Below are 14,452 nucleotides of genomic sequence, written 5' to 3'. Positions count from 1 at the left end.
CCATTAAATAAATAAATCTTCCAAGTGAATATTTTCTTTTGAAAGTTCTAAGTGAATATTTAAATCAACATGTGAGTGTGCCAACCAAACCTGTAAGTACAGCATTTAAAATTAATATAAAATTTTAAATAATTTTTTAAAACATTTTTCTTAATTAGCCGAATATGATTAATAAATTGCCCCATAATTAACATGTGAATTAATTATTTCAAATGTATTACTAAAAATAAATTAATAAAACAGTTTTCCTTAACTGAATATTTATTTTAAATAAATAATTTTAGAGTTAAATTTGAAAAATATGATTACTAGACCTTAGAGGGAGCGGGAGAAAAGAAACTTGACCATAAAAATTGTGTCAAAATGGGGAGTTTCATACTGTATTTCTTATACAAGGCACAATGTATTTCATGTTCTTTCAAACTCGGCTCTTGCTAAAATGGCTACACGGTGTCAACCACCCTGCATCATCATCATTAGGATTGTTATCTCCACCCAGGCTCAAAGTATCTCCACAGTCTGCAAACACATGAGACCGGAGAGTTATGGTCGGTCTTGTCGATGGCAAAACCGGAGGTGCCGCTTCAGCTGTGAGAATCCTAGCAGCTTCCTTCACTGTTGGTCTGTTCTCAGGGTTGGGGTGCACACAATAAAGTCCCACCATCAGCATCCTCTCCATCTCTAAAACATTGTACCTGCACAACATTCCTGAATCAGCACCCTCAATCAGTTTCCTTTTCACCCACAGGTCCCAAATCCAGTCAACCAACACGGTTCCATTCTCATCCACGGGCCTCTTTCCCGTAGCCACCTCAAGGACAACCACTCCGAAGCTGTACACGTCGGTTTTCACAGTCGGAACACCGGTATAAACGTACTCGGGTGCCAGATATCCTATCGTCCCGGCTGGTATCGTAGCATCTCTTGAAGCGCAACAATGTTCGTACACTTCGGCTAAACCGAAATCTCCGAGCTTGGCATTGAACTCGTCATCAAGCATGATGTTGCAAGTTTTCACATCTCTATGTATTATCTGTCTTTCACATTCTTCATGTAAAAATGAAAGAGCAGAAGCAACCCCGAGAACTATCTTTAATCTTAAGCTCCATGAAAGGGTAGTTGTTGATGAAACTGAGGTTTTGTGAATGTGTTGGTAGAGGCTTCCATTGGACAAGTACTCATAGACCAAGACCAACTCAGATTCCTCACAACACCATCCTTGAAGCTGAACCAAGTTACAGTGGTTTAGCCAACCGGCCATAATGGCAAACTCTGTGTTGAAAAGATTACGAGTGAATGCTTTTCCGTTGAACTGATCGAACCGCTTCACCGCGACGGTTCCAGCCGACGGAACATAACCTTTATAAACAACTGCTGAACCACCTTTGCCGATGATTCGGCTCTTATGAAACCCCATTGTAGCTGATTTTATCTCTGCAAGTGACCATCTTGTTGGTACATTGTTCGTTTGAACTCTAGGAATTGCACTCTTGATTCCTTTTGCCAAACCCCTCTTCTTCCTCACCGCAAAGAAACAAAATGGAACTGCTGTTACGAAAGCAACTGATGCAACTAAGCATCCCAATACAACAGCCTTTTTCCCTACCTGCAGACTTCTTTTATGAGGGCGATTTTCGAGTGAATTGTTGCGAGAGCACGTCGAGCAATTACCATTGATCGGATCGACCCCAGGCCGGTAACTGCTGAATGTTTTGAACCGCCAATGTTCAATAATGTGCATTGCAGAACCTTGTCCGTTAGAAGCAGAGAAGCCTACATGCATATATTCTTTGAATTGGTTGGAAAGGTCAAGTTGGGCAACAAGAACAGGTTTTGGAGGCTTAATCGATGAATAACTAACCCATATCAGAATCAACTTGGCTGAATCTTTATACTCAATCCAGGCTGTTATCTTTTTCCCACTTTTAAGATCAACCCCTTTCGGCGTAACATCGATTGAAATGATCGAAACAATCGAGTTAACATCGACCCCAATGTGATTACCATTGATGTCACCAACTGAAGGATTAAAACTTGTATCAAACTCCACAGCAAAGAAAGAATCTTGAGAGCCTAAGTCAAACTGTGGAAGTCCCATGTGGCCATTGGAGAAGCTGACAGAACCAGCATTGGAGGTGATCATGAAAACGAAGCCATCGCCGAAAGGACATATGGGATTAGGGATGATGGAAAAAGAGAAACGGCAAGAGAAAGATGCGGTAGCTTTGCTTTTGGGATCAAGAAAACGAACGGGGTAGACGTAGAGTGCTCTTCCGATGTCGGAAGGGGAAGAAGGTGGGAGGCAGGTGGTTTCTTGAGTGAGACTAAAGCCATTGTTTCTGAAGAAGGCGTCGCCGTAGAGGGTGATATTGCTTTGTGGCAATAGAGAGGATGAAATTGAAGGGAAAGTAAAGAAGAAAAAGAGAAGTAGACGAGGGAGTTGCATTGTCTACGTCGTGGAAGTGTGAAGAAGAGATGATGATGTTCTTGACTGATAGTTCTTTGTGAGGAACAGAGGTTTTAGAATGAAGATCTTGGAATGAAGTTGAAGCAGAAAGAGATATTCTCCCTCGTTTCATCTGTCATCTTGAAGTTGTTGATGAATTTTGTGCTTATCAACTAGAATGATAGCCAGTCGAGTCCAAGTTAGAGAGTCAAGACTCAAGATAGATTCAAACTCGGGGCCGGAGGCAGCTCTTCCAATATACATGCACCACATTGCTAACAATTGTATTGACCTCTTAATTAGGGATTTTGATATGATCACAACGATTTCGTTTTTGATGAGGTGGAATTTCATGGAATGTCTTATTGAAACCATGGTTCAAATAAGGTGATAATATTATTATTTAGTTTAATTAGATAAGATGTTAGAGATTTTAAATAAGATCAATTATTCGAATTTTAATATTATAACTAATTGATAGAGTTATCTGTTTGGATAATACAAAATATCCCACATTCATTTAACATTAGCTTTTACATAGGTTTATTTAGTGTCTTGGGCGTTTGGATAATTTTTATATTCATTTAATAAATGAACAATCACGAATAGAGGTGTACTAAATTTGTTTATGTTCATGAAAAAATTCAATTACTTTATATATATATATATATATATATATATATATATATATTAAGTATCGGTGAATGTACGAACTAAATTGAACACATGATGAAATTTAAAGTTTCAACTGTGAAGTTTAAGGAGTTTAAACACTGGTGACATGATTTTACCATTTTTCTTTAGCACTAGTTGATTTTGTTTAATTTCTGAATACATAATAAATGAACATGTTCGCAAACGTTAAATGAATATATTCGCGAATATATAAGCGAACATGTTCACGAACATTAAACAAACATGTTCACGAAAATATAAACAAATACTTTCAAAAATAAATAAATGAACACGATATTAAAAATTTAAATGAACACAAACCGAACATAAATAACTTTAAAAACAAACAAACGAATACAAACAATACCTTATTCGATCAAACTCAGTTTATTTATACCACTAAGATTAAGGTTAAGGCCGAACCCATTTGCATGCGCCAGTGTTTTGTCCCTTTGTATCTGGGTAAAAATTGTGGGTATACTACATTAGTGAAGGAGAAGGAAGATATGGTTTAAGAAATTAATAAAGACAAATTTATTTTTGGTTTGATAATCAGTATCTAATTTATTAATTAATTATTTTGAATCGAATTTTGTAGAAATCAATTACAGAAATAATTTTTTAAAATAATTTATTTTATTTACAAACGCTATAATTTAAACTTTCAATTTTATTTATAAGATTTATTTCATCTCTATAATAATTAGTTGTTAATTAAAAACAAACAAACTTGTGCACATCAAATTCTTAGTGACTCAACGCTGATTTCCAACACAAATGAAAGCTATCGATTTGGCCCTTTGTATATTATTGAACCCTAAAAAGTAAAAACCAAAATAATGAAAACTAAAAACATTTTCATTAAAAAAGAGTAATTTAAAATTAAAACCGCAGTTTACAATCATAAGTATAAAGTGAGTACTTAATTAGAACATTTTCTATAATCATTAATATAAAACTAGATACTTAAGATTTTATAAGAATCATACAAGGAAAATATTAAAATTTTATTTAAAATCGAACAAAATGAATATAAGAATAGATATAATTGTATCAACAAACAAACCACAGTAGGAGATCATATTACTGAAGACCACCGATAATCATGAATCAGAATCGAGTGTTATAAAAATATTATCTTCGAACGTAAATCACGTATCCAAATTCATCTAAAAGTCCAAAGCATAACATATTAACAAGATAATAATAAAAGTCATCTTTAATCAATCAAAATATCAAAATTTTAAAAAATTAAAAAAATGAAATATGCAATAAAATATAGAGAAAATAACCTCAGTGACCAAAAATCCCAGATAATATACGATTTTGATCAACTTTTTTTGGATTTACGAAAATGACGAACAAAATCGCAATGCGATCTCTAATTCGCATTGCGATCTCCACTATCGCAAATTCGCGTTGCATTTCGCATTGCGATTTTCCATTTCGCGTTGCGATTTTCCATTTCGCGTTGCGATTTTCCATTTCGCGTTGCGATTTTCCATTTCGCGTTGCGATAGTCTACAGTTGTCGTTGCGATTTTCCAAATTCGTTGCGATAGTCTACAGTTGTTGTTGCGATAGTTTACAAATTCGTTGCGATGGCGGCGGCGGCGGCGCGCGAGAGTCTCCCTTGTTCTATTCCACTCAACAAGAAAGTGGGAAATTCAAACCTTAAATACCATTCCCAATAGTATTTCCAATTCTATGTGAGATTGAGTATTACCAACACCATAGAATCTTAGTTCCCGACCACATATCAAAACCGTTTGATAGTCATTTTAAATATAGAGCAATTAAAATGTTTATAATAATAATATAGAGTTTTCCTGACACAACTTAAAATTAATAGTCATTTTAAATAGAGTAATTTTTGTAAAAAAAAAAAGGAAATGGATTACAAAATGTTTTATGCTTAAATACTTTCTTTGAACAATTAGTAAGCGTTAGAAATAATTAGTGAAAATCAAATTAGGGTGGAGATGAATGTACCTTTAGTTTACAAAATTTTAAAATAATGCATCCAAAGTTGAAACGTATCAATTATAAAGTGAAGTTACAATTGACAATATCTAGACGTCTCATTCTATCACCTCCCCAAATTACATATGAATCAATAATACATCAATTATTGTAAAGTTATCAGCATGTCGCTGCCATTGACAATATGGACCGTTTTGTTTTCCATTCAATCAAAATTGTGCCAACATGCAATATTCTCTATGTATTGATTGTAACCACCCTATTGGTTGAACAAATTAATATTCTCTATGTTTTATGCTTCCACTCAACATATACTTATGTATGCAGTTTAACAGTCCCTTCATATTTCGGTATCTTTGATTAGTAAAGTGGTGGTCGGGAACTAAGATTCTATGGTGTTGGTAATGCTCAATCCCACATAGTATTGGAAACAATATTGGGAATGGTATTTAAGGCTTGAATTTCACACTTCCTTGTTGAGTGGAAGAGAACAAGGGAGACTCTCGCGCGCTGCCGTCTTCTCGTCTCGGGTCGTGGTCGTGGTAATACGTGTCTTCGACACGTACGCGCGGATACTATCTTTTTAGAGAAAATTCTTAAGAAACAAAATCTTTTTTTTAACTATCACAACTAATTTTCGCAACTAATTTAGAAAATCGCAACGACAACTGTAGACTATCGCAACGCGAAATGGAAAATCGCAACACGATTTTCAACTATCGCAACGCGAATTTGCGATAGTGGAGATCGCAATGCGAATTAGAGATCGCATTATGATTTTGTTGGTCATTTTCGTAAATCCAAAAAATATTAGTCAAAATCGTATATTATCTGAAATTTTTGATCACTGAAGTTATTTCCTCTAAAATATAAACAACAACAATAAGAATAATATCTCTAAAACTGCACGTGGCACCAACACCACCATTTATTATCATCAAATCAATGTATATAAATTTTCCAGAATACGAAACAAATTCTCCTTTCCTTTTCTGTTAAATAGTTGCTTTCAAAGAAAAAAATCAATATGGCAATGGCCAATGGACGATGCCTGCCCCTGGCGCCTATAAATTCAATCTCATTCTCATCTTCTTCAGATCCATAGTCAAATCGAAAAGCTTCCCAATCATTCTACTTTCAATTTTACCCTCATATTTCACGTTGTTTTTTGGATTTGCATTTTCATGGCTGAGGGCGCCGAGATCAAGTCTGCTGCGTCGCCTAACGTGAATGGCAAGGAAGAGATCTGGAACGGTTACTTCGATCCTACGGCCATTGAAGTGGAGCCGTTGCCTTCTGTTCTTTCGGAGCATGGCGTGGAGAAGCCGTCGGAGACGAGCAGGGAGATTGTGTTGGGAAGGAACGTGCACGCTACGTGCCACTCCATCACTGAGCCTGAAGTTAATGATGAGCAGACCGGTGACAAGGAAGCTCAAATGGCTGCAGTTTTGGCTCGATATCGCAGAAGCCTCATGGAGCGGACAAAGAACCATTTAGGTACCGTGTATTTCATATTTACTGCGATTATGTTCATTTTTTTGTTTAATTTGTTAATATTTTTTTATCGCTTGAATAAATAGTGAGTTAAACAATGCTTTTGTTAATAATTGCGGATTATAACTTTTAAGATCTTTTCCAACTAGAAACAGGGAGCTAAGCAAAACTAATAATTAGGGGAACTAAATAGCAGAAACGTGTCATCGATTTAATGTAATATTTCGTATTGTTCTAAACTTTTTTTTTGGATAAATATGATTTTATTATCTAAAGCAGAACTGCACATATACATCAGTGTTCGAATAAAAAAAACAAACTTCATACTAAATGAATCAGTGAACAGCTAAGCCCCAATGGTTGCATAAATTAATATTAACTCTATCTACTCTGTTAATATTCCTATCCCTTAGTTTTAATCCTACAGCATCTTTAATAGTCTTCAGAATTTCTTCTGCAGACCTTGTTCTGCTTTGAAACACCCTTCTGTTTCTCTCTTCCCATAGTGTGTAAATGAGAGCATTGAGAGCTATCTTCATAATCATTGTAAGCAATGATTTGCCTTTCCATGTAGAACTTGCCCATGCTATAAATGCTTCCCATGAACAAGCTGGAAAATGTAAACCAGAAAATGAGAAGACAGCTTTCCAAGTGGTAACAGCAGTATGGCATTTTAGAAATAAATGTTCACTCGTTTCCGGTTCTGAATTGCAGAGAGCACATGTGCTTTCGTTGATGAGCCTCATTCGTTGTAGTCTATCCTTTGTTGAAAGCTTATCAAGGAAAGACATCCAAGCTATCACACTGTGCTTAGGGATGTGCAGGGGAAACCATAATAGTTTCTGCCAAGAGACTTTAGCCTTCTTCTCCCTAATTGAATACCAGATTTTAGTAACTTTTGTAGTACCTGAAGTCAGAATCTGGTGAGCCTCAGGTCTGAGTTTCAAAAGTTTCTTGAAACTCCAGCTAGTAGTGGAGCTAATTCCCACAGACCAGAAATCTTTCTCCTTAAGAACATAGTTTTTGAGCCAAGCTACCCATAGAGACCCATCTCCTGCGAGGATGTTTTTAATTAACGAGATCATGCATGCTTTGTTCCAGGATTTCATATCCTTGACCCCGAGCCCTCCTTCGGATTTCAAGAAACATATATTTTTCCAGCTCACTCGAGCTCCCGTAGCAGCTTTGTCAGTTCCTTTCCAGAAAAACCGAGAGCAAAGTTGCTCAATCTTCTTCAAAACAGAATTTGGCAGGAAAAGTTGTCTACACTGGACAACACAGATTTAATTAGTTCCAATCTTCCTGCGTAGGTAAGATTTTTAGTGGTCCAGTGGAGTAATCTGGATTTGATGTTATCTATGAGGGTCACACAGTCTTTTTCTGAAATTTTCCTAGGGAGAAGTGGGATGCCTAAATATCTTACAGGCAGAGAGCCAAGATTAAAGCATGTGATTTTTTTAATATTTTCAATTGCAGCAGTAGGCATAGCAACAACAAAAAACTCACTTTTGGAGGCATTAAGTTTGAGGCCTGACATGTCATAGAATAAATCTAGGACACTAGTGACTCCAATAACAGATTCCACAGTTCCTTTGCAAAAGATAAGAAGATCGTCAGCAAAGGATAGGTGAGTTAGACCTATCCTTTTGCATTTAGGGTGATAGCCGAACATACCTCTTGAGGCTGCCAAGTTAAGAAGTCTGGAAAGGATATTCATGGATAGGACAAAGAGTAATGGAGAAAGGGGGTCTCCTTGCCTTAGGCCTTTGGCACCCTTAAAGAAACCAGACAAGCTCCCATTGAATGAAATAGAATAGCTTGCTGTAGAGAAACATAATTCAATCCAATTGAAAAAAATCCTTGGAAGTCCAATGGCCTTTAAAATAGCAGAGATGAAGTTCCAATTAATAGAATCAAAGGCTTTGTGGAGGTCAACTTTCAGAGAGCATCTAGGAGATAAGTTCTTTCTATTATAGCCTCTGCCTAGTTCTTGAGCAAGTAGTGTGTTGTCAATGATGCTTCTTCCTTTAACAAAAGCAGTTTGGTTAAGTGTAACCAAATCAGGCAACAGAGTAGTTAGTCTTCTAACAATAATCTTTGTAATGGCTTTATAGATCACTGAGCAACAAGAAATTGGCCTAAAGTCCTTTACCTTGCTAGGGTTAGGAATCTTTGGAACCAATGCAATTATAGTAGCATTGAAAGCAGGGAAGAGATAGGAATCTTGAAAGAATTGTGATATGGCTGCAACAACATCTTTCTCAATAATAGACCATGATTTTTTGAAAAAGAATGGTGAATACCCATCAGGTCCTGGAACTTTTTCATTCCCTTGACTGAAGAAAGCCTCTTTGATTTCCTCCTTGGTAACATCTTGCACAGGGGCATCAGCCTTTTCAGCAGGCAAGGAAAACTGGATTAAATCCTTCAACATGTTAGGATTTGTGTCCTTTACTGCAGGATCAGCAGTGCCAATCGAGTTTGTGAAGAATTTTATCACCTCTGCAGACATTTGATCATAGGTTTCCAATCTATTTCCAGATTCATCTATGAGGATGCGAATAGTATTTTTTGTTTTTAAGAGCAACTGAAGAATGAAAATATCTGGTGCATTTATCTCCCTCTTGCATCCACTGAACTCTTGCTTTTTGTCTGTAGAACAAAGCTTCGGCTTCCTCTAGAGTTTTTAGCTCGTTTTGAAGGAATAGTTCCTGTTGAATGCCACCCTCTCCTTTTAAATTTTTAAGTTGTTGCTGCTCTGAATCAGATTTCTTCCGTTTAACCCTTGCAGGAAGGTCATTGTACCAATTCTGATTTAAATTTTTAAGGCTGATTTTTAGTCTCTTTAACTTGGTGAAAAGTATATGCATTGGGTGCCCATGAACTGGTCTAAACCAGGACTGTTTAACCACTTCCATAAAGCTAGGGTGTTGAGTCCAATAATTGAAAATTTTTAAACGGTTTTGGTCGATCAACTTGAGCTTCTTTATTGAGCCATACTTGAGCAAAATAGTGATCAGAGATGTCAGAGCTTCTTTAAGAAACTGGGTGCACGTTAGCAGGGCTAACGGAACCTGGGTTCTCCGCCGTGTTCTCCGGTGCCTTCTGTCTTCTTTCGGTGCTCTTCCTTCGTTCTGAAAGCTCAAATATTCTCCTTTACACAATGCACGAAAAACCTATGGAATGGAGAAAGCTATTTCGGTGTTCTGAAGGCCAAGATTTGGAATTTCACCCACCTAGGGTTAGCGATGGAGCAAAAACGGTTCATCCCCCTCAAGAAGTGCTAGAAGCTGGAATCAAGGAGTGGAATCTTTCTCTGGTCGGCCAATTCCTTGGTCCTGCCCCGAGTTTTGCTTCAATGCACAGAATTGTAAACAGCCTGTGGAGGAAAGCTATGGAGGGTGCACAAATCCAGGTAAGCATTGCTGGAAATAACTTATATGTTTTCTCGTTCCCCTCTTCTACTGCTCGTGACTGGGTCCTTGAAAATGGCCCTTGGCATGTCTTGAACAAGCCGATTATCTTAAGGAAATGGGAGCCGAACCTTCAAAAACTGAATTTTGATCTTTCAAGCTTGCCTATATGGGTCCATTTACATAATATTCCCCTAGAGTTGTACTCTCGTTCAGGCCTTAGTTACATAGGTAGTGCAATAGGAATTCCACTCACTATGGATTCAGTAACTGCAGCGAAAACTCATCTTCAATATGCTAAGCTCTGCATTGAAATAGGAGCAATTGACCCTATTCCTAAATACGTTGAAGTGGAACTAAAAGATGGGGCAAAGGTCTCAATCATGGTTGAAGTCCCTTGGATGCCAGTTCGATGTAATCACTGTAAACTCTTCGGCCACAATGAAAAAGGCTGCATACAGTCTAAAAATCATGTTACTGCAAAAACTCAAATTTGGAGGAAAAAAGAGAATTTCTCTAAAGCAGGTGAGACAACTCCCTCAGTCGGAGGTATCGAGTTGTTGCAAGAGAAAGAAGGCTCCTCCTTGGAGGAAATCAAAGAAACCAGTACTGCAGCTGATGAACATGCCAATGGTATTAATGAACAAAATGAAGAACAGTAAGATAAGCCTGTTACTGGTGGAAAAAAAATTCCAGTAAACGTTGATGTTCAAGTACAGGAAAATAAAGAACAAAAAGAGGTTCATTAAGACCTTTCTGTTTTGGAGAATAACTGTACATACCCAAGCTCGAACAACTGTGATCTTTCCTCAAATGTCCCTAAAAGAGGACGACGGAGGCCTGCCATAGAAAAACCAAAAGTGGACATAACTGGATCCACAAACAGGTTCCAAGTTCTCAATGATTAGGAGGAAATTCCTCCTGCTCCAATGGATGTCCAACGAAAACCACGTGCATCTTCGCAAGGAGTGGCTGCCATAGTTAAGGAACTTAAGTCGAAAAAGAGAGAAATACTTGAAAAACCAAAGCGGGTTGAAGTCGGTGGTGGAGGGGAAAAGGTACTCCCTCACAATGATCCTAGCTTTTTGGAATGTAAGAGGACTAAACAGTCCTCAAAAGCAAGAGAAAATAATTAGAAGTGCTTGCCAAAATAAAGTGGATGTGTTTTGTTTTTTGGAGACAAGAGTAAAAGAAGAAAAGTCTGTAGCTATCCTTGGAAGCAAATTTTCTGACTGGAATGCATTTACCAACTACGACTATGCCTTAAATGGTAGGATATGGATCCTCTGGAGAAAAGCTTGGACTTCTCGGTTATTCAATCTTCAGACCAGTGCATGACAATTAAGGGATTATACCAGAATGATCAACTCGTCATCACTGCAGTTTATGGAAGCAATGATGGTATCGCAAGAAGACTCCTGTGGCAGCAACTACGAGACCTCGAAGCTTCTGCAGGCCGTTCACCATGGATAATTGGAGGAGATTTCAACATAATTCTTCACTCAAAAGAAAGTTCTGACTATGACCTTATTGGACCTCTTTCTTCTTCTGACATGAGAGACTTCCAAGAAGCTCTCTCTGACCTTGATCTTTTTGATCACCCTTTCTTTGGCCCTCTATTCAATTGGAGCAACAAACAACAGAGTTCCTACCATTGTTCTAAACTTTATTCGTGCTTTTAAAGCTAAGTTTTTCGAAGATTATATTTGGTTTTGAAGCGATATGCAGATTTGGCTTTTGTCTTTAGCCATATCGTATGTCTTTTTTGTTTTGGTGACTTTTGCTTAAAATTAATGCTCCGATATACTTCCGATTGAACCTTGAAATTTATGTTCTATTAATCGAGTGCTACTTTTCAGGCTATCCTTATAATCTGGACTTCGATTATGGTGCACTAGCCCAGTTACAACATTTCTCAATCAACAATCTTGGAGATCCATTTATTGAAAGTAACTATGGAGTTCACTCAAGGCAATTTGAAGTTGGTGTGCTAGACTGGTTTGCCCGTTTATGGGAAATAGAGCAGAATAACTACTGGGGTTACATTACAAATTGTGGCACAGAAGGCAATCTTCATGGAATTTTAGTTGGGTTAGTATTTTTTTTATGACGTGTATGTTCATTCAAGGCACTCTTGTTTTAATTGATAAGAAGAACCGCTCATGATTGGATTTTGCAGGAGGGAAGTGTTTCCAGATGGGATTTTGTACGCGTCACGAGAGTCGCATTACTCTGTCTTTAAAGCAGCACGAATGTATCGAATGGAGTGCGTGAAGGTTGATACTCTGGTCTCTGGTGAGATTGATTGCACTGACCTCAGAGTTAAGTTGCTTGCTAACAAGGACAAACCAGCTATACTCAACGTTAACATAGGTCTCTCTCTATCTCTCATATTTATCCTCTCACTGTCACAGGTTCATGCCAATAAAAAATCATCCTTTTGGTTCAAATGAGATACGTAACTTGGTTAATGATGTTTACTGTAGGAACAACTGTCAAAGGAGCAGTAGATGACCTTGATCATGTCATTCAAACCCTTGAAGAATGTGGATTTTCACATGATAGGTTCTACATTCATTGTGATGGAGCTTTGTTTGGACTCATGATGCCTTTTGTCAAGAGGGTAAAGTCTCACATGTATAACTTCTAATTGAATGTTAGGTTCTATTTTTGAGGGAAGATAGCAAAGCTCTGTGATCACATTTGAGGCGTGAGCATACTGTGTTTGTTCGTACGATTCATAATTCTGTTATAGCAAGTTGTATAATGTAAAAATGTAAGAGTTTATTCTGGATTTGACTTTATAGCATGCATCAGGATTGGTCTAAATAGATGAGGTAAAGTACCATGAGAGTCCTATGTTACTGTTTATGATTGTCTAAATTTTTCTAGTTTGTCAAATACTAAGACATCTGTGTCAGCAAGTAGATGATGAGTACGTGAAAATTCATATAGTTTTACTTCTCCAACTCTTCTCTTACTAAGTTACCTTCACCCTATCTTCTGTGTTTCATTACCCTTAAGCTTGATAGCATTTTTGGCGGTGTACAGGCTCCAAAGGTTAGTTTCAAGAAGCCCATTGGAAGTGTGAGTGTTTCTGGCCATAAGTTTGTGGGATGTCCGATGCCATGTGGTGTCCAGATCACAAGGATGGAGCACATCAATGTGCTCTCAAGCAATGTTGAATACCTTGCATCAAGGGATGCTACGATCATGGGAAGTCGGAATGGTCATGCTCCTATTTTCCTCTGGTATACTCTCAACAGAAAAGGTTATAAAGGATTTCAAAAAGAAGTGCAGAAGTGCCTCAGAAATGCTCACTACTTGAAGGACCGACTACATGGGGCTGGGATCAGTGCTATGCTAAATGAACTCAGCAGTACTGTTGTATTTGAGCGGCCCCGGGATGAGGAGTTTGTTCGTAGGTGGCAGCTTGCTTGTGAAGGGAACATAGCACATGTGGTGGTGATGCCTAATGTGACCATCGAGAAGCTGGATTTCTTCTTTAATGAATTAGTTGGAAAACGGTCAACTTGGTATCAAGGGCATGTTCAGCCTCCTTGTATTGCCGCAGAGATAGGCAAAGAGAACTGCTGCTGTGCTCTGCACAAGTAAAAAAAAATGATGATTCGTCGTGGTTTTGGAATTATTCCTGTGTTTTTCTTCAGCTTGACATTTGATTTTAATGGAATAGGGATTAGATTGAGAATTTCTCCTATTACATGGTTCATTACAACACTTTGACAACCTTAATCTGCAAGGCGTATACGTATATCTATTAGAGGTGTGAAAAAAATATCTGATTCATTGGTCTAATCCAAAATTTCAGACTTTTAATTTGTTTTTTTCATTTTTTGAATAATTCAGATTAGATATTTTAGAAAGAAAATGAATAACTGGATCGAATATGGATTATCCGAAAATCTAGTAAAAATTGAGTCTTTTAGAATTTAGTTAACATTTAGCCTAATGAGAGAGTAACACATCTAGCCCAATAAAATTTTGATATTTTAACTGTTTCCATTTATAAGGTCTTTTTAGTCATTTTCACTCATAAGGGTATTTATGTATTTTTCCTCGCTTAAGGACAGTACAATAGGGGTGTGCAAAATTACCCGACCCGGTTAACCCGACCCGTCGACCTGCCGACCAGGATCTAAAAAAACCGGGTAATTCTCTAAAAAAAATTACCCGGCCGGGTCGGGTACCCGGCCCGACATTTCCCAGGTCGGGCCCGGGTCACAAAATCTAGTTTTTCCGGGTACCCGGTTACCCGAGTACCCGGTTAGTTTTTATTTTTTTATTTTTTTATATATAATTATATAAAATATAATGAATTATTTATATTATGGATTATTATATTTTGTATTTCGAACTTTTAAATTTTATGTTCGGATATTAGAGTATGTAATTCGAAGTTTCGAATATTTAAATTTGTGTAT

At 37.3% G+C, this 14,452-nt stretch overlaps 2 protein-coding genes across 2 annotated transcripts; one reads left to right on the top strand and one right to left on the bottom strand.

Moving 5' to 3' along the window:
- Positions 1-418: 418 nt before the first annotated feature.
- Positions 419-2,536, bottom strand: LOC120139831 (L-type lectin-domain containing receptor kinase S.6-like). The gene has a single exon (XM_039154954.1). It carries the CDS (start codon positions 2,444-2,446, stop codon positions 419-421), a length of 2,028 nt encoding a protein of 675 aa, XP_039010885.1. The 5' UTR covers positions 2,447-2,536.
- Positions 2,537-6,287: 3,751 nt separating this feature from the next.
- On the top strand, positions 6,288-13,714 carry LOC120139808 (serine decarboxylase-like). Its single transcript, XM_039154936.1, has 5 exons — positions 6,288-6,600; positions 11,870-12,101; positions 12,190-12,383; positions 12,497-12,633; positions 13,062-13,714. Exons 1-5 carry the CDS (start codon positions 6,288-6,290, stop codon positions 13,623-13,625), a joined length of 1,440 nt encoding a protein of 479 aa, XP_039010867.1. The 3' UTR covers positions 13,626-13,714.
- Positions 13,715-14,452: the final 738 nt, after the last annotated feature.

Source organism: Hibiscus syriacus, unplaced genomic scaffold (genome assembly GCF_006381635.1).
Source record: "Hibiscus syriacus cultivar Baekdansim isolate YM2019G1 unplaced genomic scaffold, ASM638163v2 tig00110776_pilon, whole genome shotgun sequence".
Classification (NCBI taxonomy): Eukaryota; Viridiplantae; Streptophyta; class Magnoliopsida; order Malvales; family Malvaceae; genus Hibiscus; species Hibiscus syriacus.
The sequence above is the reverse complement of the archived record's forward strand: the minus strand, read 5'-3'. Positions and strand labels throughout refer to the sequence as shown.